A 27052-nucleotide genomic window follows, 5' to 3' on the forward strand; every position below is an offset into this window, starting at 1 on the left:
GAAAACCCATGGTTTGACTCACAAATGCAAGCCGAGTTGGGCGCACTGAGGAATTCTGGAGAGCCCAAAAAGGGCCGGATTTCCTGGCGACAGACATCCCTAATAGAAAATAGATTCCTCACCCCTGCTATAAGTGATAGCTAGCTGAAATGTAATGTGGAGGACTTGAAATTTCAGCACCTCCATTGTCACTTGTAAGCTAGCCAATTAATGCCGCTGGCAAACCTTCTGTGAACTCAAGTGATCAGAAGAGAATGAAAGCTTATCGCCTGCTAAACATGCACTATTAAATGCTGTCTGTGATAGTTTGATTGTGTGAATCTGCTATCTCCTGATCGATCCTTTAGGAGTGGTGTTTTTTTCTTCTGCACCTGATGTGCGAAGAAATCCTCCTTATCATTTGGCAGAATCGTACAGAAAATCTAGCTACTCCAAAGTCCCAGGGAGACAACTCACCCTGGAGTTTTTTGGTTGTCTTACTGGGCTTACGCATTGGACAGGGGATTAAGTGCATTGACTTTCCCTAAGTACAGCTTGCAAATATAGCTACTCAGAGCAACCACTGGTTACAGAAGCACATGACAGGGTATCATTTGATGTACAACAGGGATGTGGGAGCTGTGTTCCTTTAGATGTCGGACTCCAACTCCCATCAGCCTCTGCTGATGGTACAGATGGTGTGTTCAGGAAATAATAAATGTGAAATGTCAGTATAATACTTGAGCTGATAACGAGAAGGCAAGGAATGCCATAGCTATGACAGTATCCTGGCTTACTGCCGAGGATATTATAGTATCAGCACAGATTATATCATTCGCAGGGGGCAGGCAAAGTTACTCCAGGGGTCCCCAGTCTTTCTGGGTCAGTGGGCACATTTGGAATTTTGAGAGATCTTCATGGGTACTCAAAAAATGGCCCCCATGGTGGGCATGGCCCTTCACAAAACATTCATTTCCCATAAGGCAAACTGGTGAAACTAAAAGAAAGTAATTTGCTCAAGAACTTATACAAGGCAGAGCTGGGGTCTCAGTTCCAAAACAAAAAGCAACTCTTTTGAACCCAAACAGAGATAGCGCTGGTGGGCAGTACTTTGCTTTGCAGCATGCTAGCCTCCTGGTTTAAAAAACGTTTTAATTAAAAAAAATCTTAAGAACTAAAATAAAAAATCAGGAGAGACAGGGAGTCTGGTGGGGAGACCCCAGGGTTACTCCAAGCCCTTATGACAACAGTAGAGGTCTTCCAGACTTCCAGAGGTCTGGGGGCCATTGTTGGCCCTCCAGTGTGGGTTGCAGTCTCTGGAGTGCCACAAGGCACCTGGAAAAAAAACAAGGCACCTGTTTTTTACTCTTAAGGTTATCTTTTTGATCTATCAAAGGGTTTCCCTCTAGTGGGGTGGGCAACCTAGTGCCTTCCAGATGTTGAAATACAATTCCTGTAAGCCAGACCCAACATGGACAATGGTCAGGGATTATGAGAGTTGTAGTCCAAAACATCCAGAGGGCACCAGCTGGCTTACCCCAGCTAAAGTTCTTCACAGTCTCATTTGTACATATTTGGTTCCTGCCCTTATATTTCATTATATCCCTGCCCATATCATACCTACACACAATGTAGGGGTGGACGAAAGTCACTTACCTGTCCTCAAAGCTTGTTCGCGGTGGGGGGGAGGCGCTTCGCTGCTCCCCCCGCAAAGTTCAGGCGGGGGGGAGGCTTCCCGCCTCACCCGGCCGAAATTCAGGCCGGGGGGGAGGCTTCCCGCCTCGCCCGGCCGAAATTCAGGCCGGGGGGGAGGCTTCCCGCCTCGCCCGGCCGAAATTCAGGCCAGGGAGGAGGCGCCTCGCCCGGCCGCAAACTCCAACTTTTTTTAAAAAACGCCCCGGTGATAGGCTACGTGACGATTAACGTAGCCTATCACGGCTAGATCTGCAAAGTCAGCCGTGATAGGCTACGTTAATCGTCACGTAGCCTATCACAGGTGACTTAAAAAAAAAAAAGCGCGTACGGATAATGGCAGCCCCCATAGGGAGCCGCCATTCGCGTTCCTTATTTGGTCGCTGTAGTCTACGTAAAGATTTACGTAGACTACAGTGACCAAATAAGGAACGGGAATGGCGGCTCCCTATGGGGGCCGCCATTATCCGTACGCGCTTTTTTTTTTTAAGTCACCCGTGATAGGCTACGTGACGATTTACGTAGCCTATCATGGCTGACTTTGCAGATCTAGCCGTGATAGGCTACGTTAATTGTCACGTAGCCTATCACGGGGGCGTTTTTTTTTTCTTTTATTGCAATGGCGGGGGTGGCAGCCGGTCGAAAGACCGGCTGCCGCTCCCGCCCCGGACGAACACCCGCCAAACCGCCGGCTGGACCCGCCGCCGGGAGGGACATTTGCCAAAGGTAAGTCCCGTCCCGGGGGGGGGCAGGGGGTGCGGAGAATTTCTTCCCGAAACTTGTTCGGGGGGCCGAACATGTTGGCGCTCGGCCCCCCGAAGTTTCGGGGAGAAATTCTCCGCCATCCCTAACACAATGAGAAAACTACTACCTGACCAATTTCTTTGTGATCAAGATTCAGTTGAAGGTGATTGGGTTAACATTTGCACTAAAATAAGTAGTCACCTTGACTAACTGCTGAAATGTGATGAAACTGTCTTCAGACACTGTCACAGCGAGTGATCAGCATGTGTCTTAAGTTTTGTTTTTGTCTTTGCTCATTCTGAACAAGTGGTGCCCAGACCAGAACTAGTTGCTTAAAAATCCCCACCATTGTTCCCTGCTTAAATATAGTATCTGGGCTGATCCACAACCCATTTATGCTGTATTTATCTAAATGAAAGGAACCTGGATATAATAAGGCATAATGCAGCATCTGTATCCCCCATATAATCAAAATAAAGTTCAGTAGAGAAGATGTTGTAAAATCCAGGTCTTTGGCAATTGTAGAATTACTACAAGCAATTGTAGCTTGAGTAGCCACTGTAACAAAGAGACACAGATGGAGAGCACACAAATACTGGCAGCTTAACTCACAGGATACATTTGTTTCCAGACTGTTTGTAAAACTAGGCCAAGTGAGGCTACTGAGTAAACAGAGGAAGTTTATTAGTTTCATGCAGAAGTGATACGTTCTCTCTGGGCACAATAGGACACACAATAGGAGTTGGTTGGATTTTAATTACAAGAGAGGAATGGAATAATGTCTAAGTTTCATCATCATTTCCTAGCCTTAAGGGATGTAGGGTTTATCCTTCTTCATGGGGGAACTGTATACATAGTTTTTCATTAGCATGAATGGGAGTCCCTTCGCATGCATAACCCTATTGTGCATTGATTAGACAAGGCAATGTTCTATTGTGGAGTCTGTCTTAAATAAAAATAAACATTGTTTCACTGTGTATTTTTTGTGGAGGTGCACACTAATATTTTGTTAACCTCGTACAAAGAAAGGTGATCATGTCATATGGCATTCTATTTGTAGAGGTTTGGACCCTGTTTGGGTACTTGCATATGGCAAGCATGATTTGATTTGCTGTGATAGTGGGATGATTTCATGCAAAGGGTATTCACTAAAACATATGACAGTGTGTTGGTGGACAGTTTTCTTTTGATGTTTGTGAAAGGCTGGACCTTGTCATACAAGAAGCACTGTTAAACTTGAAATATGTGACTGATCAGACATGGTTTCATAAACAACAATGGCAACTGTGGAACTCATTAGAATAGTTGTTCTTGTTCAGGTTTGTGGTGGAGCCTGCCATTGCAATCTCACGCCACCTCACCTGTGGATCTTTGTTCTACGTGGTAGAATGACGGAAAGGACTATGGTGCTGCAAACACAGCTTTGTCATGGATTACATCTATTGCAATGATAAGATGCCATAAGGTTATTTCAGAGGGAGAGCAGTCTTCTTGGAATCTATGTTCACTTGACTCTGAAAACAAGCTGATACTTGGGCAGAATTGGAGCTACCTTCAGTGGTGCAACTAGGTAATTTTAGACCTTGGACGTAATGGTCTTATGAAGGGTCCCTTTAGATGGCCACGTGTTACTTCAGTTGTGAAGCAGGTGACATTTCTTTTCACTGTGCCCCACAACCACCATTTCATGCTTTACAAGTGCTTTATATTTCTGATATAGCAAAAAACATTACCCCCCAAAAAAGATTACTAATCCTTATTTAAGAACAACAACAACCACCTCTGAATATGTGCAGTTTTGCATTTTAACTTCCCTCAAATCACCATCATGATTACAGGAATAAAATGGAGTTTGCTTCAGCTGCCCTGCTACCTTCATAACCTGCCACTCTCTGGGTGGTCATTTGCTCCCCCAGTCCGGGCTTCAGACCCCTGGACTTTGTCCTCAAGGTCCAGTCCTAGCTGCACCACTGGTTGCCATGTGTTTGCTTGAAGTCCATTTATTTTAGTGCAGTTTCACATGTTTACTTCATCACTGCTAATGAGTTATTTTTGGTGGCAGTCTGAATTCTTAGTCCATGAGGACAAAATCAGGTCCTTGATTCATCAAATATCCATCTCCGTGGAGTCATACTCTGCTCACAAGCCCTCAACCCATATACAAATAGCTCTTGCTGAAAACCCTAAGGAGAACTTTGTAACCAAATCCATTTTCCTAGATCCATGCAACAGATTTCTGTCTGAAAATTTTAGCCCAGCTCAAAATGTTTCCTGTGATATTCTTAACAAATTGTGAGATTTGTAGTCTTTAAATTGTGAAAGAAAGCTCACCTGAGTTGCACCCATATGAAATAATAATCAGCAACTTACTAGCCAAGCAAATAAGTTGTAGTATAAGTTTTCCAATTCCTGACAGAAGAGAAATGGTGAGAAACAAAATTAAAATATGTCTTACAGGGGAAACTGATGACCAGTTTGTCTGATGAGTCAAGACAATATTATGGATTACAGAATATTATGAGTGTTGGAGTGTAAAAACACTACGGGGGGAGAACTATAGCTTGGTGCTAGAGCACGGCTCTGCATGCAGCAAGTCCCAGGTTCCATCCCTCACAACTCCAGGTAGGGCTGGGAAATATACCTATCTGAAAACCCAGAGAGCCATTGTCAGTCATTGACACAGTTTAATGACACAGCAGGTTATTGTGGGTTAAATCATCCACGATGAGCCACGGCATGTGCAGGGCATGTGCTACTGCTGTTTTGAATATATGTTGTGCAAACACAGCCACCATAGGTTATTCATGGGTTAAAGAACCCTCATATAACCCTTGATTAGTAGTAGGGATATACAAGGGTTGTTTAACCCTCAAATAACCCATGGTGGTTGGGTTCACATAACACAGCGCAACCCCCGATCACCTGACTGGGGGTTGTGTATTCAAAATGGTGGCCACACATGCCTAGCACACACCGCGGCTCATCATGGGTTAAATATTGTGCAAACTGGCCCAATGTGTAGACAATAGCGAGCTAGATGGAACAATGGCCTGACTTGGTTATAAAGCAGTTTCTTATGTTCCTACATTTCAAAGGTTGGGTGGGATTTCAAAAGAGCTATCAGGCACTTCAAAAAAATGTTTGGGGAAGTCATATTTAATAAGCAACGTGAAATTTGATCGTTATCCATGTCCGTTTTGGCCCTACTTCTGCAGTCATGTGAATCAGTAACAATGGATACAGGGGTGGAGGGGTCTACCTTTATCTTGGACTGAGGAAGAAAATTCTCATTTTGTTTTAAAAGGGAGCATAGACTTTAGAGTTCGATATGTAGTTGCTCAGGTTGAAATTTGGTCTGCTAGACTTCTTTTGACTTGTTTGGAAAAGGAAATGCTGCACTACTAAAAATGAGTTAGAAGTCTTGTCTGAGAAGTAGTATATGCAGGGTGATGTGCTCTATCCTGCTAACATTAACCTCTCAAACATTAAGGGCATTGGTGGATAATATATAACATGATTGTGTCAATTTGGTATCTTCAAGAAAGATTCAGGCATAGTGGATGGAATAGTGGAATAGTAACAAACACTTAGAAGACTGATTTGCCTCCATGTCTTGCAACAGTTTTAGGACTTTGCATAATTTTTTCCAGTTTACTGTTTAAAAAATAATAATTGTGGACTAATGCCAGAAGCTAAAGTTTTGGAAAATATTAACTGTCTATGTGAATGACAATTCACTGTCAATCAATGTGAATTGGTGGTTGTTCTTGTGATGCTGGGTGGTTGTAATTCCTTCTAAAATAGAATATCCCCCATGCTTCTAGCCAAGTTCTTAGATCTGTTTCATCCAGTACTTTTTTCCCTATGCTTGCATTAACATTCATATTAGACAGTGTATACCTTGTCAGTCATGTTTAGGGTGCATACATAGTGCTGTATATTTATGAGGTAGACACTGCTGGTACAGAAAAAAGGGAATTTGTGAAAGCAGTCCTTGTTCACTTGGAAGTGTAAGGAGCTTATAGTTATCTTAATGCACTGACTTGATATGCATAGATGAACACTCATAAAAATAAATCCCAAACACATCCTTTTTCCATGGACCTAAGAGAGAGCAGGTGAGGCACTCTGGAAGTGCAGATTCCTGTGGCATGACAAATCTCTGAGGATGGTTATAGGTATGTTTTTTAAAACTCAGGGAGGTCTGGAGTTTCTTGAGGGAGAAAATAGTTCATGGTTCTTCTTTTAGTGCTAGGCTGTTCCCTCAGTAGGACTTGAATCCACTTGTAAACTAATGTTGTTTTGGCCCAATTTCTAGCCTTAAAGTGTTGGGTAGATTCAGTGTTTTGTGGGATATGGAGTAAGAACCATGAAACTGCCTGAAGCAATATCACTTGAGCAAAATCTGATTAGCAGAACTAGTCCATTGTCACCAGTAGGGACCAGATGACCATTGTTTGATCAAATGAAACATCATGTTTCAGTATGCAAAGAGCTTCTTAATAACTTTAAAACTGGATCCATATTTGCCCACCAAGATGGACACCTTCACATTCAAGATGATTATTGTAAAGCCAAATGATCAACTACTGGATTGTTATACAGTACAAGCATATTTCTCTATAGCTGTCAATATTTCTAAGATGTGACAGTGTGAGGAAAATATGCTGTTGGCACATTGGGGCTTAGATGCCAATACTCAATAATGGGTGGGCAACTGGTGTCCCCAGATGTGGTGGCCTACAACTCCCATGATTCCTCACCAGTAGGTATGCTGGCTAGGGCTGGTGGGAGTTGTAGGCTAAAACATCTGGAGGGTCATAAGTTGCCCGCCCCTGCTCTATAACATCACGAATTACATATCAGTCTCTAATGACCTCTGGAAAGCATGGCAATAGAAACCCTCTTTAAGAAGTTCAATAAATGGGGGGAGCAGCAGACCAGTGCACGCTCATTGTAGCCTGCTTTTTCAGGGTTCCCAAAAGAATGTGGAGATCCCTCTGCATCTCGACAAACATTTGAACTTAAAATGAACACATGAAGGTTAGGGGGTACTTCTTACATATTAGTTTGGTATGGTAATAACATATGAGCAAGGCTATAAAGTCTCTATAAGTGTTAATATAACACTGAGTGTTAACTGTATAAGTGCTGTTACTACCATTTGACTTGCTATAACAAGTCAAATGGTAGTAACACTTCCACTGCATCCTTAACTGACGAGCTTATTGACTATAATAACCTTGTTGCTTATAAATATCTATTTACAGAGAAGTATGAAAGATGCTTCTAAAACTCATATGAGTATTGCTACCAATTGCTACCAATGCAAAACATTGCTACCAATGTTTTCTGTGAATTAATCCATCTCATTTTATGTCTCCTTTGTAATAATTTTGTCATAAACATTGATCAATGCTTTATTTGTCTTCTGATCTTGCTCTGTTTTTCTTTCTGATGGTGTATGTATCACAGGTGGTTCTGCGAAGGCAAAGAACTACAACATTCTCCTGATATTCAGATCTGTTGTGAAAGTGGAGGACTTCAGACACTAGTTATAGCAGAAGCCTTTGAGGACGATACAGGGCGCTACTGTTGCCTGGCCACAAATTCTGTTGGCTCTGACTCTACTTCAGCAGAATTATTTGTTGAAGGTAAGAGAGCGTATCAACCAAGTGAAGAACCCACACAGTTTCTGCACAGGAAAAGAAGTAAAAAATATTATGCATTAGGTTTTGTGGGTTCCAAGAGATTTATAGCAATAGCCCCAACTTGTACAAGGCTACAGGATTGCAATGGAATCCTTGTATTTGTGTATCTCCTTCTCTCCTGCCTCCATGGGTCACTTGGAACACTGAACAAAGAGTCCTTTGCGCTCACTGCAGTTCCTGTATTACTCAAGTCGGCCAATTTTTTGTCATAATGTCTGTAAAGTTACAATGTCTGGAACAAAAAAACGTTCAAGACTTTTGAAAACTTTTTTTTTAAGTAGTGAAATGATGCTATAAATAAACCATAAATGGGTACACTGTCATTCTGTAAGCATGATGGAAGTACCTTTTAACGTTTTGTTTTGATGCTTTGCAGATGTCCATGACAGTTTACATCATCCCTGAGCATACTGTGTGTGTGTGTGTTTTTACCACTTGCAGGTGCCAGCTCCTCTGATTCTGACAGTGACATTTTCAGATCAAAATCTGGAGCCATGCCACAGTAAGTTTACATAGCAAAACCAACTATATACCATGTTTCTAGGGCACTCTGGAAGGATAATCGCAAAGGTGTTCCACTTCATCTATTCCTCCAGCAATCACTCTGTGGAGGGAAAAAGATTAACCAGTGTTAATTACTGATTAGGTCACGTTGAAATCCTCTATTGGACCTTGAACGTGAAACAGTGGAGGTACAGATTCTGGTCCAGAGTCTCTGTTTTGGATGTCTGCGCTGGCTGGGTTGTCAAAGTTAATTTGTTTTGAAGAAATAGAAAGAAATAAACAGGCTTTCATACTGTTGTATCTGTTTCATTTTAAAACAGAATACTATGGATAGAGTACTTCCTCAGAGCCTGGCATTTGAGTCTGGGCTCCAGAGTCTGGACTCCAGAGAGCTCACCTGCCCTCCGGCTTTCTCTGAGAGGATTCTTGGAGTGAGCCAGAGGGTGGGTGGCTCCTCGGAGCAGCCATGAACTGTCCTCTGTCTCACCCTGAGAATACTTTCAGAGTAAAACAGAGGGTGCGGGGCTTCTCTGGAGAGCCCTGCCAGTTGCTCTGGGTGAGCAGGGCTGACAGCAGCAGCACTCTGCAGAGCCGCACTGTTCCGCTCCAGTGATGCAGCAGTGGAGCGCCCTCCTGGCAGGGGGCGTGTGCAGTTCACTGATCTTCCTGCTCTGCCACCTGAGATGGGAGGTTCACTCATGGGAGGCCAGTCCTGTGTGCCAGAATAAATCTGTTAGTCTTTAAGATGCCACAAGGCTCATTATTTTATTTTATTTTGCTGTGAATCAAGTTTCTTTGAGTTGATGATCATGCAGAAGATGGAGGCATAGAGGATGTTTTTCAAATTTTGAATATATACTATGAGTTATAAGAGTGGTTTCAGTGTTCAGGCTCCCTCTTCAAGGGTCACTCTAACATAAATTTCCAAATGGGGTACTTGATGGATCTTGTCTCTATTGCACATGCATGTAAATGAGTGCACACAGTCAAGCAATGCACAGATGTCCATTTAAGGTGCTAGGGGGACTTAATATGAACATGGTGTAAGACAATTGTTTTTCTACTACTGAATTATTTACTTTATTATATTTATGTTTTGCTTTTCCTCCAAGAAACTTCCTGTGAGGTAGGTTAGGCTGAGAGGTAGTGACTGGCCCAGAACATCCAGTGAGAAATGGGAGGCATTTGCCGGTCCTCTCAGGTAGCAAAATGTCGTGGGCCAGCACTGGCTGTGTATGTGTGTCCTATTTGACTGTTGTATCTGAATGAGGGAGTGAGGCAGTCCATTTCTCTTTCCTGAATGTGTGTGTGTGCGTGTTCGTATGAGAGAAGGAGAGAGAGCTCAATGTGTGTTTATGTTTTCTGTGTCTGTATGCTGTAAAATGAGAAGCTTGTGTTTGTATCTGAGTTGTCTATCATGGAGGAGAGATTAGTCTTTTGCTTCCAGGAAAGCACGGAAGATGATTTCCTCTAAAATATGCAGTTTCCCCTAAAAGCATGCAGAGAAATATTTTTGCATTATTTCTGTATATTGTTGATGTGTGTGTGTATGTGTGTGTGTGTGTACATGCACAAATGTCATGTGTGAGTTCAGTATTGAGGGTGGGGGGGGCACTATAGGCAGCTAGCTCTGGGGCTCATCATAGTCTTGATCCAGCCCTGCTTGGGAGAGAGGGGGAAAATGGACATTAGAATGAAATGTTAAGTAGTCACATGATGAGCTCAGCTTGTGGGAACCACAGGAAAAGGCTAGCCTGAGCTGATTTCGAGCCATTAGCCTGTGCAGGATTCAACTCTTCACATGTGAGAGGAATAGCACTGCTGGGGAGTCCTGCGGCCCTGAGAGCAGCCAAACGGTGGCAACAAATGGCAACGCCTTTTCCCTTCTTTTCCTTTTTAAAACTTTTCACAGTGGGCATGCTGCAGAGCAAGTCGTCAATGCCTCTGGGCCAGTGAAGGTAGGAACATAGGAAGCTGCTTTAGACCGAGTCAGACCACTCGTCTGTCTGGCCGATTATTGTGGATACTGACTGGCAGCAGTTCTCCAGGGTTTCAGGCAGGCGTTTTTCCCACCCTATCTGCCAGGGATTGAACCTGAGACATTCTGCATACAAAGCATGTGCTCTACCACTGGCCATAGCCCCTTTCTTGAGCCATGGCCCTATGGTGGATGTGACTGGAGCCTCACTCTGCAGTGTGCATGCCATGTAAAGTTTTTTCCCTTTAAAAAAGGAAGGGAAAGAGATGCCACTATTTGCTGGTGCCACCTGGGAAGACAGGGAGAGCAGGCGGGGGAAGAGGGAAGAGGTGGCAGGAAAGGAAGAGGTTGGTCCCCTTTTCTTTCTTTTTAAAAAGGCACCGACCCGTTTGTTCCACCTGAGCCTAGTAAGGGGTGGGGAGAAGAAAACAAGCAATCAGGCTGGTGGAGGAGAGACCCAGAGGGCATCTTGCCTAGTGACCCTGCAATCCTGGCAGCACCACTGTGCTAGTGTGAACTACTTTTAATGTGGGTTAGCAGTAGTGTGTGAAAGCTAAATCTTTTGGTGAGTAAGAGGATACTTTGCTACAGGATGACACAATGGGAATATAGCAGTGAGCTAAGCTATTTCTCTGGCTACCACAGAGTGAATTGGTCATGAGAATAGGCTCCTTAATGTTGTGCTTCACCCAACAGGAAGCCACAGAATGGAAGCATTTTATGGGTACACTCTCTGACATCTCTTCTTTTTTACTTACCCTTTTATCCAGAGCCCAGAAGAAAAGCACTTCTGTTTCTTTAACAATAGGATCATCTGCTCCAAAGGCTGGAATCACCACAGCAGTAATCCAGCCTATCTCTGTGCCTAATCAGCAGGTATGCAGATGTCACATTTTAGGGTGTCAAAAATTTACTTGCATTCTCAGTACCTCACTGCAACATGTTTGCACACCATTTTGCAGATAAAAATGACTTGCATCCTTTACAGCTTGTAGCTGAAGTGTCCTTGGCCACCTTTTTTTAATCCAAAGTTGTTGGATGTGTTACAACTTGTCAGATGTTGCAGTCTAAAGATGCAGACGTTTTTGTTTAGGGCTTTGGATGATGCCTAGGCTGTGGACTCTGCCTTATTTGACTCATTGCAACTTGCCAAGAAAATGAGGCATCTGTGTCAAAGCTATAGTGCACACCTCCGTTTAGGCGCATAGGATTAGGCCATAGGTGCAGTCCTATGCATGCATGTACAGATGTAAGTGCCACTGTGCTCAATGCAGTTTCCTCCATTTTTGCAAGCTTTTCTGTTGTTGGTGCTCTTTATTCCCTTCACATGCATGCATGTCTACTTTCTTCCATACTTCTTCCTGTTCTTGGGTATGTGTTTTTTTCTTCATTAAAATTACCGCTTAAAAAACTCACTTCTTCTTCAAGGCCTTTCCTAGAGCACCAAACTTTCTCCTGTCTATGGCTTCCACTGTAAAATTCTGTCCAGCATTCATGCCATATTAGTTTATTTATTTATTTAAAAGTATATACTTCCCAACCAGCAGATGCCCTAAAGGTGTTTTACAATCCTAAAAAAGGCACACACCCCTAAAGCAACAATAAACAAGCAAAACAATCCAGACAACAACAGAAATATTAAAGTATTAAAAATATTTAAGAGCCAGCAGTATAGTTAATCAACAGAGCAACAGATAAAAGATTAAATGTCTGGGCAAGACCTCTCTCTTCCAGCAGGCCTCAAAATGAATACAGTGAAGACATGAGACAAATCTCCCTGGGAAGGACATTCCACAGATGGCGAGACCACTACCAAGAAGGTTTTACAGATAATGGGCAATAAACTGGGAGCCATTTTTGTATACCAGATGTCAGGAGCACCCTAGCTGCCTCTTGCAGTCCCCTCCAATAGCCAACTCAGGACACAGACGACGCGGATTCTTTCCAAGGCTTTATTCCTTTATTCCTTTATGACTCTTACAGATACTAATCACTAGTGACTAAGCAAGGAACTGCACTGGGGATAGATAGCAGAGTAGCCTAAGCTCCAGGTAAGGCAGTTGGTCCCCATTCAAAGGAGAACCGCGGGAAGACTCTGAACTTATGGGCTATGGAGAGATCCTCCCTCTTTCCCTTGGGTCCTCGGGACGCGACCGTTGTTTGAGCACCAAACAAGTGGAGTGCCTCCTTTCGGCGCCTTCCATCTGTCGTTGCTCCCTGCGTCTGCGCTGAGCATCCAGCAAGCCCCCCTCCAGCGCTCTCTCACTGCCAGGGTCAATATCTCTCCCAGGAATGCTGGCAGGAGGAATCTCTGCCAGCTGCTGTGCTTGTGAGAGATGAGCGAGCTCCTCTCCCACGGATTGCTGTTCTTTCTCAGAATCAGAACTGCCCTGGGGCTCTATGGGTTCAGTTTCCACCCTGACATCAGACAAAATTAGTTAAAGTCAGAGTATTAGCATTAGAGGGATATATTATATTGGTAGATATGGGATAGACAATATTGTTGTAGGCATTTTATATTACTAGTGTCACTGATGCATTTTACAAATGTCTGTGTCTAACTGTTTTTCAGATTCAAAGTCCTACTTCATACCTCTGCAGATTAGATGGATCAAAGCCTAGTCATGCTGCACCTATTTTTGCAAAGGTCTGGTTTCTTCACTGGAATTCTAAGTCTTTTGTTCTTTTATCCTAAAACCGTAGGGTGTTTTTTTAGTACATGAATAATTTAAATCCTATTAAAACTTCTGAACTAATATGGATTCCTTTACTGTATGGATAGTAGTGGGCTTTTAGGAAAAACACTTTTTCTGTAATAATTACTTTCCAGTATTTGTACTATATAAGAACCAGAGATTAGTATTTTTCATTAATTTCTCTTATCATTTTTCATATTAAATATCTCTACAAAAACTTCTCAACCTTTTTATTTTCCAACTTACTATATATGTATATTTTCAAAAGGATAACGTAATAACAACAACAAACAGTTACACATATACACTCTTATAACCTAAGAAATGTTTCTGCAGCAGGGGTAGCAAGCTGGTGCAGTCCATATGGTTTAAAATACAACTCCCATAATCCCTGACCATTGGCCATGCTTGCTGGAGCTGATGGTAGCTGTAGTCAAAACATTTGAAAGGCAGCAGATTGGCTACCCCTGTTCTACAAGATAAACTATCAATTTGTTGGTGGGCAGATCTTATGGAAAAAAATTATCACATGAAATTTACTATATTATGACAAAATTGGGTTGTTTTCTTATCCGATAACTACCCTCCAGAAAGATTTAGAGTTCACATTTGATCTAAACAGAAACCATACTTCCGAAAAATGTGTCTCTTTTTTATAACCCCACTAGTCAATCTGCGTTTGGTGTGTCAATTTCTCTGAATTCTGTTCTCCACAAAGCCAACTGTCTATTACATAAACCCCTGCTGACTTCCAATGTCTCACAGTTCCTTATCTGGTAGCTGCTAACAGAAACTGAAAGATTCTTATGAAATGAATTTATATGGGGAACATCAAAAATAGACAAAAGAGCCAATAAAGGGATAGGTTGAATGGTGTGCTGCATTATCTCTGAGCCAAGTGTCAAAGATAAATTTACAAAATACCTGAACATCTGAAGAATTCTACCACATGTTGAACAATAAACCCTGAACTCCATATCCCCTCCAGCATGTCAGGGAGAGATCACTATTAACATGGTGTAATTTAACTGAATCATCATCATATGGGTAACAGTGAAGACTTGCACGTCCTATGGAATGAAGAAGATGAGTCCAACCCACCTGGACATTCTGTTGTACAAGTGTCAGTGAAATGAATACTGTGAATTTGTGGAGCTTCTACTCACTCCCAGGTGGAGGTGCCCAGAGTCTCCTAATAGTTTCCAGTGCACATATACGATGACTGCACAAGGGTGACTTCATAACAAAAGGGGAAGGATTCGATGGTAAAAACTAGCCTGTAGACTAGAGAAGGATTTTCCCACTGATCGCATAGCTGTAACTCAGATTTCCTAAATAAAATTTTCCTGGAATTAGTTATGTCACCGTTAAATAATGTAAGAGTGGGCAACTGAGTGGATGAATATTGTTATTATCTGTAGATTCTCTGATAGGTTCATGTGTGTGGATGGTTGGTTTTTTAAAATTTAAATCCGTTTATCAAACTTTCAGGAGTTACAAAATTCAACAGCAAGTGAAGGACAAGTAGTTGTATTTGAGTGCCGAGTAAAAGGAGCACCTCCATTGCATGTCGTTTGGTTTCGGCAAGGGATTGAAATTCAGGACTCTCCAGATTTCCGAATTCTTCAAAAAAGTAAGTGGCAGACCACTTCTTCATTCAAATATACATGCAGTATATGCTCCTTTCTCTTTTTTTCTTCTTTTGCATGATCATTGAATAAGGCTCGATTTCTTTTCAGAGTACTCCTCTTTTGCATTTTCCTGTATTTATCATTGTAGCCAATGATCAATATTAATGTTGTATCTAATATTACTACTCTATGAAACATTTTACCTCTGTACATGCAACTACATTCTAATGCGTTTTGTTCTTTTTCCTTTCTACTCCCTCTTCCCCCTTTGGATGATGTGATAAGCAGAGCCCCGGTCTGCTGCTGAACCTGGTAAGCATCATGTGAAAGAACAATCTTTTTGTTTGCTTATGCTTTGTGTTTGCACTGAAACTAAATGGTGTAATGTTTCTGCAAGGGACTGGTAACATGAAACCCCCTTCAAGGCAGCCTATTCTTTATCTCAGACTTCAGACCCTGCTACCCTGTGCTTTACATCAGTTCCTTTATTAGTGGAACAACAAACCACATCCAAACCAATGTGGAGAGCCCCAGTGGGTAGATAAACCTTTTTAATTCTCAGAAAATGTTTCCCCTCATTAGCCTGCAAGTTGCTTAATCTCCACAGTTCCATCACTGAAACTCCACTGGCTTACGTTCAGTAATATCAGACCACGAAATGCTAGATTTCCACTTCTCCAATATGTGCTAAATTAAATGTAAGTAGAGCCATCTTTAAAAAGAAAGGAACCATTCTTAGCTCAGCATTCCTTTCCAGTATATTTATAGGGTGAAACATCTGGAACTTGGATGGTCTGAAACAACCTTCCATGACCTGGTGCCCTCCAGATGTGTTGGACTGCAGTCCCCATCATTTCTAACCAGGATGGCCATTGGTTGTTGGAATCATTACAAGTAGATAATGCATAAAATGTTACAAGTGCTTTGAACATTTGTAAGCACTATACAAATGTTAAGTGTTTGCTCATTGTTCATCTCCTCCATCAACTGCCTCTGGATAATTGTCCAAGCAATTTTGCAGGAGAGGCACCAGTTGGGGTTCTCCAAGATCATACCTGCAAGGGTGGTGTGCAGCATCCTGTTTCTCATAGTGGCCAACCAGATGTCCAAATGGGAAGCCCACTAACAAGTTGCCTCTGATCCTAGTGGTAGTGTGTAGCCATCATGGCTAGTAGCCATGCTGGTGGGAGGTTCTAAGCTACAAGGGGATGCTGCAATAAACTGTTGCAGTGTAGAGTGCTTCTATTCAAGATTCCAGCTGCTGCAGAATTTTTCTCCATTTCCATGTTTTTCGGAATGAGATGGACACACTTGTGCTCAGTTCCAGTTACATCAAAAATTTTGATTTCTCTATGGGAAACTCTCACTTCCATCCTTGGGGACATTTAAAAAATAGTTTCTTAGTGTGAAACAGGAAATGACCTATCCAGAAAATAAGATGGTTTTGTCTACCCTTTGCTTCTACCTCCCTCCTCTATTCCATTTCTCCTTCCACCCACTTGTCGGACAATTTTTTTCTCTGTCAACTTTCCATGTCATTGAGTTATCATAAGCCTGGTGGGGGGTTCCCCCCTTCTTTTTTCCCCTTGAGATTTTTCATAGCCCTTGAAACCTTGGAGTTACCCCAAATCTGCAGATACCCCCCACATATGTGGGGATGGTGAGGTTTTAGCTTAATTTGCACAAGCACAGGAAAAGTTGAATTGGTACTGGAAGTGGGGAGAGAGAGTTGATAAGGAAGAGGGAGTAAATTAGTGAGGAAGAAGGCAGAGTTTGAGGAGTGTGTAATAGAATGAATTAGCATGGTTGTTGCATTTTTCACCAGAGATGTCCATCAGATTAGGAAGCAGGAATGGCGGGAATGGGCATTTTGAAATAAGCTGTGTGTGGCTCAGAGGAGCAGAAGCTTGTAGAGACTGTGACAGAACATATGACATCAAGTTAGCAACTCTTTGCAGGCAGCTCAGTCATTGTGATGCTTGCTGCCAAATGTAAGTGTAAATATTGGGAAATGATGGCAGAGATACCAGCTGGTTCATGGGTGAGGGTAAACTGAGGGTAAAAGTCCCGCCCTTCACATAAGAGCTTCAAAGGGATTACAAACTGGTTTAAAATAGAAATGCTTGCAGCAGTGTTATATTCTGCATGACTTGTCTATCTGTCTCCATTCCTAAAGGTTTTTTTTTTCCCCTGGGTGTAAGTTGTTGTTTTTTAAATGTTTTGGTGTAATAAATAGAACAGGAAATCAAAGAGGACAGCTTTTATCTGTTCATCTGCTAATCCCCAACAGTCAACAACAACAACAAAAAATCTGATGGCTCAGTTGCTGCATGCAAACAGGCCAGGCACGGTGGGGGCAAGAGAAGAGAAAAATTGAAATTCTGCTTTGTGGATTCAGGCAGCTGAGTGATTATGAAACAGGTTTTTCTTGTCATTGCTAAGTTGTATCTGCATAATGTGTTTTACACTCCTCTCTCTGTCTAGACGGAAGTCAGCCTGCATCACAGATCTCTTCAGACTGTTTTGAGAATTAATAGCCAGTCAAATTACTTAAGGCCAACATCACAGTTTGTCAAATTACCTGCTCAGAACTACGTTATTTTGACATTTTGACTTTATGCTGATTGACTCCTTCAAAGAACAGTCTGTTTTAGGAAGGAGGAAAAAAACCCTGCAGAATCATTTCCCAGCTGTTGATGCTTTGGCCATTACTCAGCTGTCTGGAAGCAGCCACAAAGTATATTGAATTTCTTTAGAACAATTGTCTATTGGTATGTAAAAATACTATACTCAGGATCTCTCTTTTTTCAGTCTGTGATTAGGGAATTGCTAACATAAAATCTTTCAGAACACTGAGTTGAATTCATTGGACACACACATACAAAGAAAAGCCCCTTTAGAAGTTGTTTTTAGAAGATATATATTTCTTGGTTTTGGAAGCATGTATTGTAAAACATCTTTGTTACACTTCTTCAAGCTGTGTTCCAGTCTTCCAGCTCTAGGAAAGATCCTTAAACAAAATAAAACCCATACCTTGAATGTGAAGAGGGTTTGTTTTGTTTTTCATGTTAGCAGTCTCTGAGACCTCCTTTCTCACTTTGCCATAAAACTGCAGGGAAAGAGCAGGGCTGGCCCACGAAATTTTGCTGCCTGAGGTGAAGACAAGATGCTTCCCTATATTCTGACTGCACTGACTGTTCAAACCTACTTCAACACTGATAATGGGACTGTGTCCGCCACTGCACCTGAAGGGGCAGCAGACTAGCTTTGGGAGGACAGGGCACACTGTGTGGCACACACAACTGACTCTGCCTAATGGTAGGGTCAGCCCTAGGAAGGAACCATGCCTAGAACAGCTCAGATGACAAAGGTAATGTGAGGAGCCCATGCCGTAGCTCCTGTCCATGTCAGTTCTGTTCCAGTTCTCGAGAGGGGCAATGCACTGTGTGGGCTCCCCCAAGCAGCCCAGGAAGGAGCCATGCCTGAATGGTTCCCATGATGCAAGGGGAACATGAGAAGAAGGCTACAGCTGTAAAGTGCAACCTTTGAATGGTGCTGTGTGTGTGGCAGGCGGGTAGTGGGGGGAAAGAGAAGGTAAGAGAAAGGTCCTAGTTCCAGAATGGTACAAGCTAATGTCACAGCATGGAACCTTGCTACAGGACTGCTGGAAAGGAAATATTCCAGCTCTAAATGTACGTAGTTCAAAATCAACAAGATCCAGAGGCCATCAGCAAATCTGTTCAGTTGCTTGCTTTACTCGGTCTTTCAACAGAAACCTAAGGAAAGGAAAATAATCTAATGTTATTACCTCAGTAGTGATGAGAAGCCTCCCTTTTTGTGTCGTCCTGATTTTCTGCACTTTCTCTTGTCTGCTCTTGTCTCTGTCTCGTTCTTTTACCACCTTCCCCAGAACAGCCAAACTATAGCCCCTAGAGGTCTTCCCTCTAAGAAAAAGGGAACAGTTCAACAGATGGATGAAGCTGAAGAGTGAAGTTGCTGCCCGATAAACAAATCAGAACACACAAAATAGCTTGGAGAGCTGATCCAGAGTTTTAAGATAAGGAGGGAAAGAAGAGTAGGAAATAGGAGACTAAAGAATAAGGCTGGAGGCCTATATAGATAAATCCTTGAAACAGCAAACTTTTCCTTCCCTGATAAAATAAATGTTTTACAGTTCCCTTGCCTTTTGTGTGTCAGCTGAGGTAGCCAGTATGTCTACAATTGCTCCTACAGAAACTATAAAAGCAACAAAGTATCTTGTAACACCTTGAAGACTAGTGAATTTATTCTGGCATAAGCTTCCATGGACTGTAGCCCACTTCATCAGATGTGTGGAGTATTGTGAAGAGTTTCAGCTTTATATACAGTATGTATCTGAAGCCAGCAGGGCAATCTTTAAAATTATGTGAAATCTCAGTTGTTTTGTAATCTCTGAAGCCATAAAATAGTCAACATGTAAATAACTAGAGTATTTGCTTTTTGAGTTTTCAGTGTAATATTGAAAGGGGAAATGTGTCCATGTCAATGACAGAAAGTTGTGTGACCTATTTCTATGATCTAGTGCTCATACATCTCACCCTTCCATCTCTTTTTGGAAGTACAAAAGGTAGATGCATGTGGTGCCCTTCACACACTGCTGCAGCTTCCTGAAAGCTGTTTTTCCATTCTGAGCTGACTGGTTGCTACATGTGAAGAGGTGCTTTCATGGGTAGAGCAGATTGTATGTGTCTTTCTCCCATGCATTCAGGACCCTCTTTCCCGCTGATCAGTACCCTACCATGAAAGACACATGCAATCTGCCTTGCCCATGTGAATGTATCACTCATGAGAGCCGTTGATCACACCTGGCAGCATTATCAACATGTGACTTCTACACGGTTGTAGCTGTGCATGAAGAACACCAGTATGTCTTGCATGTCTACTATTGTCACTTCCGTGTAATGCCCAAAGTGGCTCTTTGTGCACAAGTGCATGTTATCCGAAACATAGGGTCTCCCTCAACGCCCGCCCCGCCTTAACATGTTATAGTGCTTGCTCTGCAACATGTTGTAGATTTCTCCCACTTCTACCAGCAGCAGCCAACGATGTAGATGTCTCCAGTAATGTGTAGTTCTGTACTAAGTTTCCATGGGAATGTCTCCTTAGAATCAAGTTGTTAGTGTAGTTGAGTAACTAGTAAAATGCAGCCATAATTTCTTCGATTGCTTAATTTGAAGTGTCAGCAAGTTTCCTTTCTTTACTTCTGTTATGGAATCTTAAAGTGTATATAAAAGTTTTCACAAGAATGATCTGATACCATCTGTTATTTTAGATGGGACTTCTCTGTGGAAACTGGGTTGTCTCTGGTTTTTCTTGATTTATTTATTTTTTGCCTCAAACATTTTTCTTTACCAGCATACATTTCTGGTCTACTCTGTCAGTACTGAATGCATTTTCATTTAAAACCTTACACTGTTTTGCTATAGACCAAATTTGATTTATTTCCAGAATATATAAGCTGATTTCCAGCTAAATAGCTTTCCTATCGAGTGGATACTATCAGTGTTCATGCATATGCAGTCATACTAATAGAAACTGTGTGGCTTTGAATGACAATAGCACCAGCGACCTATGCCAGTGACCTATGCCAGTGACAATACTTGATCCAAGAGCACCCCAGTCTATAAACCTGATCCTTTAGGTGAAGTACAGCCCCTTCCAGAAAAGATTGAACATCACTGAGCTGAGCAGATGAACCACCCACTACCAGCACTTCCATCTTGTCTGGATTTAGTCTTAGTAAATTGGCCCTCATCTAGTCAATTACTGCACCCAGGTATTGATTCAGAGCACCCACTGCCTCATCTGGATTTGATGAAAAGGAGAGAGAGAGCTGGGTGTTATCTGCATATGGACAACACGTCAATCTACATCTCTGGATAACTTTCCCCAGTGGTTTCTTGTAACTGTTGAACAGCGTTGGGGATAAAATGTTGACAGCATTGGGTTCCTGTGGAACCCCATAGCATAATTAACAAGGGACAGCATAATATCCCCCCCCCCAGTCCTCTAGCGTCAAACAACTGGAAAGTTGTCGAATAAAACTAGGCCAGTTGGTGCTCTGGATACCTCTATTGATGGGGGTTCAAGCCATGATGAACGTGAGCGGCTTTATCTCTGAAATGCCTTGCTATTGAGCCACTCAGAAAAGCTCTGCTGGATGACACTGAGAAGCTGTAGTGGTGGTGGAAAAGAACTCTTTGTCACCATTACCACCACAGAGTAGACTCGATAATGAGCTCTAACCTGTATTCAGTTATACTTGGCATGAGTCTTCCTCCACCTATGTTCTACCATTTCCTTTCTTGCTTAATTGCCCTCAGCTCAGGAGCGGCTGACCGAGGAGCAGCCTGGGCTCTGTTTAGAAGGAATGGGTGCTTGCATGCAATCATGTCAACTGCCTGAGTCATCTCTGCATTCCACAGAGTGACCAGGGCTTTTACAGGAGAACCAACTATACCCAGTTGGAAAATCCCCAGAGCACTCTAGAATCTATTGTAATCCATTAGTCCCCATAGGCAAATCATTTTAATAGGTCCCCCACCCATGCAGAAGGGAAACACCACTGAATAGGAAGTGGTCCATCCAAGACAAGGGGATAGACGTTGTTTTCCCCACTTCCAGATCACCATCCTCCTGCCCAGTTGAAAACACTAAATCAAGCATGTGTCCTGCTACATGTGTTATGGTTTTTCTTTGTTTGAGCTATCTGCAGATAGCTTAGTACTTTGGGGGTCTTTGGCAGCCTGTTATTATAGCAGATAAAAACACTTCTAGACAAAGTGTATGCCTAAGATTGTTTGGTGGGTTGCAATCTAGGTTTTGTACTAACAGTTATTACAGTACAGGAATCTTTGAATCCATTTCTTTCTTTTATTGATGCAAATATAAATTCCCAGTTAAAATACAAGTAGTAAAATATTTAAAAGCAATTAAAGTTGTACTTCCTAAATGTTTCTTGCTGTTAGAAAAGAGAGCATTGCTGAGCCCATTTTGCTTACCAAGATTTTTCTATAGAGTTGTCTGGCAGTATCACAGGCAGGGAGCTTTGATAATCAAGGAAGCTACCTGGCCCCCAAATCAGACCATATTTATGCAGCTCCTAAAATATTACCTCACTGCCAATATGTCAGTACTAATTGCTGTTTCATAATTCTGAGTTCACAATCTTAACTTCTAAAAGAATCTTTCATGATCAAAACACACATACAAAAACTTAAACATACATTTTTCAAGTTAGATACAATTAATTTTGATATATGTCTTTAGCAAAGCGATTTCTTACCCAAGGTTTACTAATTAAATCTAAGTACGTAATGTTTTCTAGATGACTATATATCAGACTTAATGTTTATACCTTACACAGTATTTTTGCTCTTTAATTGATAAGCGAAAACTTTTTAAGTTCATTCTGACCCTGAATAGTACAGTTTGATGTCTCTTCATTTCTCACATAATCCTTTTCATCTCTGGTGATTCAGCATTTTCTCTTTGGATATTATCCAAACTGCTTTGCCAATTACATTTTGATAACGATTACCTAAAGTTCATTGTGAATGCACCTTGTATCTTCCCTGTTAGTACCAGTTACCTTATTTAATTCTCTGGATTCCTAATTACCTTCTATGCAACATGCTTAATTGCCTGGGGCTTGCAACTCCAAGATAGCTTTTGCTTTTGTGTGTGTGTGAGAAATAGTCACTTTCTTCAGCAGTCATTTTGAATACATTGAAAATTGCGCCACCAACCTTTTGTAGCAAATCACCCCCTAGTTGTCATGGCAGCTATCAAGTCCTTAGCTGCTCCTGCCCTGACGGCCTTGACATGAAAGTTAAGATCCCGCAGAACCATCATCCTGGGATCCTCAACACCAAATCCGAGACCACTTCTGTCAGCATAGGCAGGGACACTGATGGGCAGTGGGATGCGTGCTACACCAGCAGAATATCTAATCTGGCCCAGAACCCAACACAAGATGTAGTCAAGATTGGCACTCAAACAGATAGGAAGCCTGCAGAGGGAGATTCTATAGACAGGCCAGGCATCAGTGGTCAGCATGAGTAGACAGCTGCAAAGGGCCCATCCATGCCACAGATGCCACCATCCTCCTCCTCATTGTCCCAACTGGCCTTGGTGGTGAGAGGAAGTGCTATAGATGAACATGCAGGCCCTCTGGTGCTCAATTTTAAAAGAAAAAAATTGCTTACGTTTTGAGTAGCAGCGCTTTGAACCAATCAGATGCTGCCTTTGGGAGGACTCAGCTAATGAGCAACTTAAAGACTGCCCCATCTCCTCATTGGCCAATTCTTGCCCCCCCAAAGGCATGTCTGATTGTTCAGAGCACTGCTACTTAAAATGTAATTTTTTTGTTCATTGGTTGGTTGGTTTTAAAAGTATGCACGGGGCTGCGGGGTCAGCCAGCTGGATTCTGCAGTGCTTTGTCAGGGGGGCCAGCTGGCTGGGCCAGGTGAGAAGAAGGAGGAACCTTCATACCCTTACCAGGTAAACACAGAAGTGGAGTGGAGGGAGAGAGCTTTGGTTGGCTGGCCAGCTGGCAAGTGGGCTTCTGTGGGCAAGGGGCTTCTGCAGGCAGGCGGGTGGGGAGGCAGGTAGGCAGTCAATGGGTGGGTGGCTGGCTTTGGGTAGGGGTGCTCCACTTCTGCATGGTTTCTGGCGGGTGTTTTGGGCAAAGAGGGGGCTTGAGTGAGCATCCTTGGGGCTTCAGTGGCGGCATGGGCACATCGGCAGCACTAGGCCAAGGGCCCACTGGAATCTGGCACCAGCCTTGCCTGTCGACCACAGTAACCCCTTTCCCTGACCCTCAAATCTATGTTGGTGCTGCACCACATACCCAGAAGGACACAGCTAATCCCTCCCAGTTCCCCCATGAGGTCTTGGCAATGCATATCAGGTTGGTCCTCTGATCCACAATGAAATCATGCATTTGAGAGGTTTTATTTTCAACTGATCTTCAATAACGGCACCACTAGTTCCAAGGGTGATCTGGTAAGGCAGCTAGGACGCATCTAGTTAGGGGAAAGAACCGGAAGAGAAATCAGGTGTGAGATGTCTAACACCATACTACCGCCTACCTGTGACTACACTAATAGGGGTAGTGCAGTCACAGGTGAAAGTTCCCTCCCTCCACTCCATGCTCCCCAAGTTAACCAATGAATTTCCCAGGCACAAGTTAAAAACTCCAGTGTAAAACAGAGAGACCCTACCGCATCAGATGCTCACCGACCCCCAGATATTAGCCAAATGTTAGTGGCAATGGGGGAGATCTCTGTTGGCCAAGTTGTTGCAACTGGCCTTCTGGCCTTCTGCTGGTACAGCAGCTAGCAAGAAGCAGGCACTACATGGTTTTAAATGCCCCCACCTGCTCCATTGGTCTCCCGGCTGCTATACTGTGCTGCTGCTGCTGGATACCAGGTTGTGTTGGGCTGAACAGATGCCAAGTTTCCAGCACTGCTGTGAAAGGCCTTGAACGGTCAAACCCCAAAGCTGCCCCGCACCCTGCAACTGACTGACTGATGGAGGTCTTATATTTTTAGCAGAACATATTTACAGCTCAATCCTATATATGTTTATTCATAAGTCCCAGTCGGGTTCGGTGGGACTTATTTAATGATTAACATGTCCCACTGATTTTAACAGAACTAAAGCATGACTAACATAGTCTGGATCCAATATGTCTATAGGAACAGTAATCAGTAGAGTGTTATTGACTATATTTGGTGCTCTTGTCATATAGTTTTGGCTTTGGATTTCTAACTGTAAAACATGAGCCACCTCTAAAATGCAGTCTTTTGTGTTAACCAGCTGATTCTTTTTTCTTTAAAGAGAGGCTTGCATGCCTCAGCATTTTTGTTCTGACAAACAGAATGAGATTGTATTCACTTAGTCAAGTGTTAAATAAATTCAGGGCCCAAGATCAGTTGTTTTGGAATGTACTTTTATGATATTCTTTGTCAGCCGATAACTTACAGAAATAAAAAAGGCATTGTTTAAAGCACAAGCTGGCAACAGGAGAAAAAAGTGGGGGATTTTTCTAGTATGATATATGGGATGTAATGGAGCTCACTCAACTGCAGGCTAGAATATGTTTGTCTCATTGTTATACACATTAGACCTATAGTTTCTTTGCATATATTTCTTGCTGAAAACATTGCACAGTTTTTTTTGGCGGAAGGCCCAAGAAAAGTAAGCAGGCATTAATGGAACTTCTCTTGAATGGTGCTGCTCATTCTTGTCAGAGAGAGCCTTATGAGGTTTCTTTCCTCTTCAAAGTGAGGTTGCTGGCAGATCTGTATATCAGGGATGAAAAATGTGCAGCCCATGGCCTACCAAGCCATTTCTGGCAGCCCATTAGACTACACCCCCTCCCCCTCTATCTGCTGCCGCTGCAAAAATTGCAGTGGCACTGCATGGGTTTTCTCTTCCCTTATCTCTGAAAAGATAGATAAAATCTGCTGTGAGACTGGAGATGAGGAAGGGTTTTCCTTGCTAGCACTAGCAAAAGAAACAGGTGATTGTGTGTGTGCATGCGTGTGTAAGTGTACATATGCACACATGTGCTGCCCCAGGTGCTGGCCGGTGCAGCCCCCAGGACTGAAAAGACTTCACATCCCTAGAATATGTGGAGATTGAGTTAATATACATGAGTTGGGTGCCAATTGTGTGTGGTGTTGCCCTTCACTGGTTTTGTTTTTCACCTTCCAATGGTGCAGGATCCAGCATGAAAGAAGGGTCAAAGGGAGATGAAATCTCAAGGGTGCACCAAAATTGATCCAACACATTTTAAAGTACACTTCTTCGGAGGCACTACAAATGAGAATAATTAACATTTTATATACTGTTAACCTTTTAATGCTATCAAAACAATTATGTTCTATAATAAAGGAGAAACAGATATCAATGAAAAAGGAAAAGGACAACAGCTATATCTTTAAAAGTTCTGTAACATGATTAAATGGCCAAAAAAAAGGCCTCTACAAAAATTCCTCGATAGAAATAAGAACAAAGCAAACTAGAAGTTTTAAAAGCTAATTGATAATGAAGAATTAAGTTGGTTTCAAATTAGGCAGGTAAGGGTGATTATGGAAGTGGAACATGGATTCAGTGGTTACCACCCATCCATTGAGCCCCTTTTGTTGGGGAATCACCAAAGCTTAAATCATCTTTTTATTCAGATGATCTTTTGTTAAGAACAAGCTGGTGCAGGTTGAAACTTTTAACACTGGCTGTGCTTTTATTTGGTCTGATTTTATTGGATTCCTTACATAATTTCTTCTTTTACATTATTATTTCCTGCCATGAATTTTCAGGATAGAGTGGGCTAGAATTTAAAATAAATGACAGCTCATCCATAATGATTGTACAATTAACAGCTTACCCTTTAATTAGCCGAATAGTTTGTGCTGATCGCTACTGGAAAAAGCTTGCAATCCTAGACCCTTTCACATTGACTTACTCTTGGAGATCTAGGGGGTGTTTCCACCAGCAATTTACTCTGAGCTGGCTGTGTGTTGAGGCTGTTAGGGATACATAACATTGTGGCCATCCAGCAGCCACTCTGGAGCTTATCAGGGAAAAACTGGATTTCCTGAGACTGCTTGAAGTCTGATTCTTTTCCTTAAGTCAGGTTCTCCTCGATATAGTTACTGTGTGCCTCAACCCCTGCATTTACCTCAGGTATGCTAGCCCTGTCCAGGGGTGTGCCTTTCACTGTCACCCCAGTCAAGGGGTGTTTCCTGTGTGTTTCCCATCCCTGCGCAAGCCCATTAGTGTCTCCTCAGAAATAACTCCCACTGTGCTGAATGAGGCTTGCCTGCTGAATGCCCACATCAGAAGTTACAGAGATCACCCTCAATTGACATGGAATAGTTTAAAGCTCAATTCCCTAAATGCAGTAAAGGGCGATCTCGAGGCCCCGATTCTCCATTGTTTGGTTTATTGCCTTAGGAAGTAACTACTTCCACCCTTCGTTATAGAGATCCTGCGGGTTAAAATGGGGGCTGGTTTCCTGTCGTTGTGTTCTCCCCCCCCCTTTCCCAGCACAAGCATACGTGTGTCTAC

General features: G+C 42.6%; 1 protein-coding gene across 1 annotated transcript in view; it reads left to right on the top strand.

The window, feature by feature from the left end:
• The window catches only part of PALLD (palladin, cytoskeletal associated protein), a 358283-nt gene that overhangs the window by 129945 nt on the left and 201286 nt on the right, over window positions 1-27052 (top strand). The window contains exons 3-8 of the mRNA XM_084856416.1: window positions 7891-8069; window positions 8568-8628; window positions 11379-11484; window positions 13181-13255; window positions 14796-14937; window positions 15224-15247. Of these exons, the coding sequence (XP_084712542.1) occupies window positions 7891-8069; window positions 8568-8628; window positions 11379-11484; window positions 13181-13255; window positions 14796-14937; window positions 15224-15247 (587 nt within the window). The remainder of the gene's footprint in view (window positions 1-7890; window positions 8070-8567; window positions 8629-11378; window positions 11485-13180; window positions 13256-14795; window positions 14938-15223; window positions 15248-27052) is intronic.

Source organism: Heloderma suspectum, chromosome 5 (genome assembly GCF_057233095.1).
Source record: "Heloderma suspectum isolate Gila_16-S chromosome 5, 16-S_ref, whole genome shotgun sequence".
NCBI lineage: Eukaryota > Metazoa > Chordata > Lepidosauria > Squamata > Helodermatidae > Heloderma > Heloderma suspectum.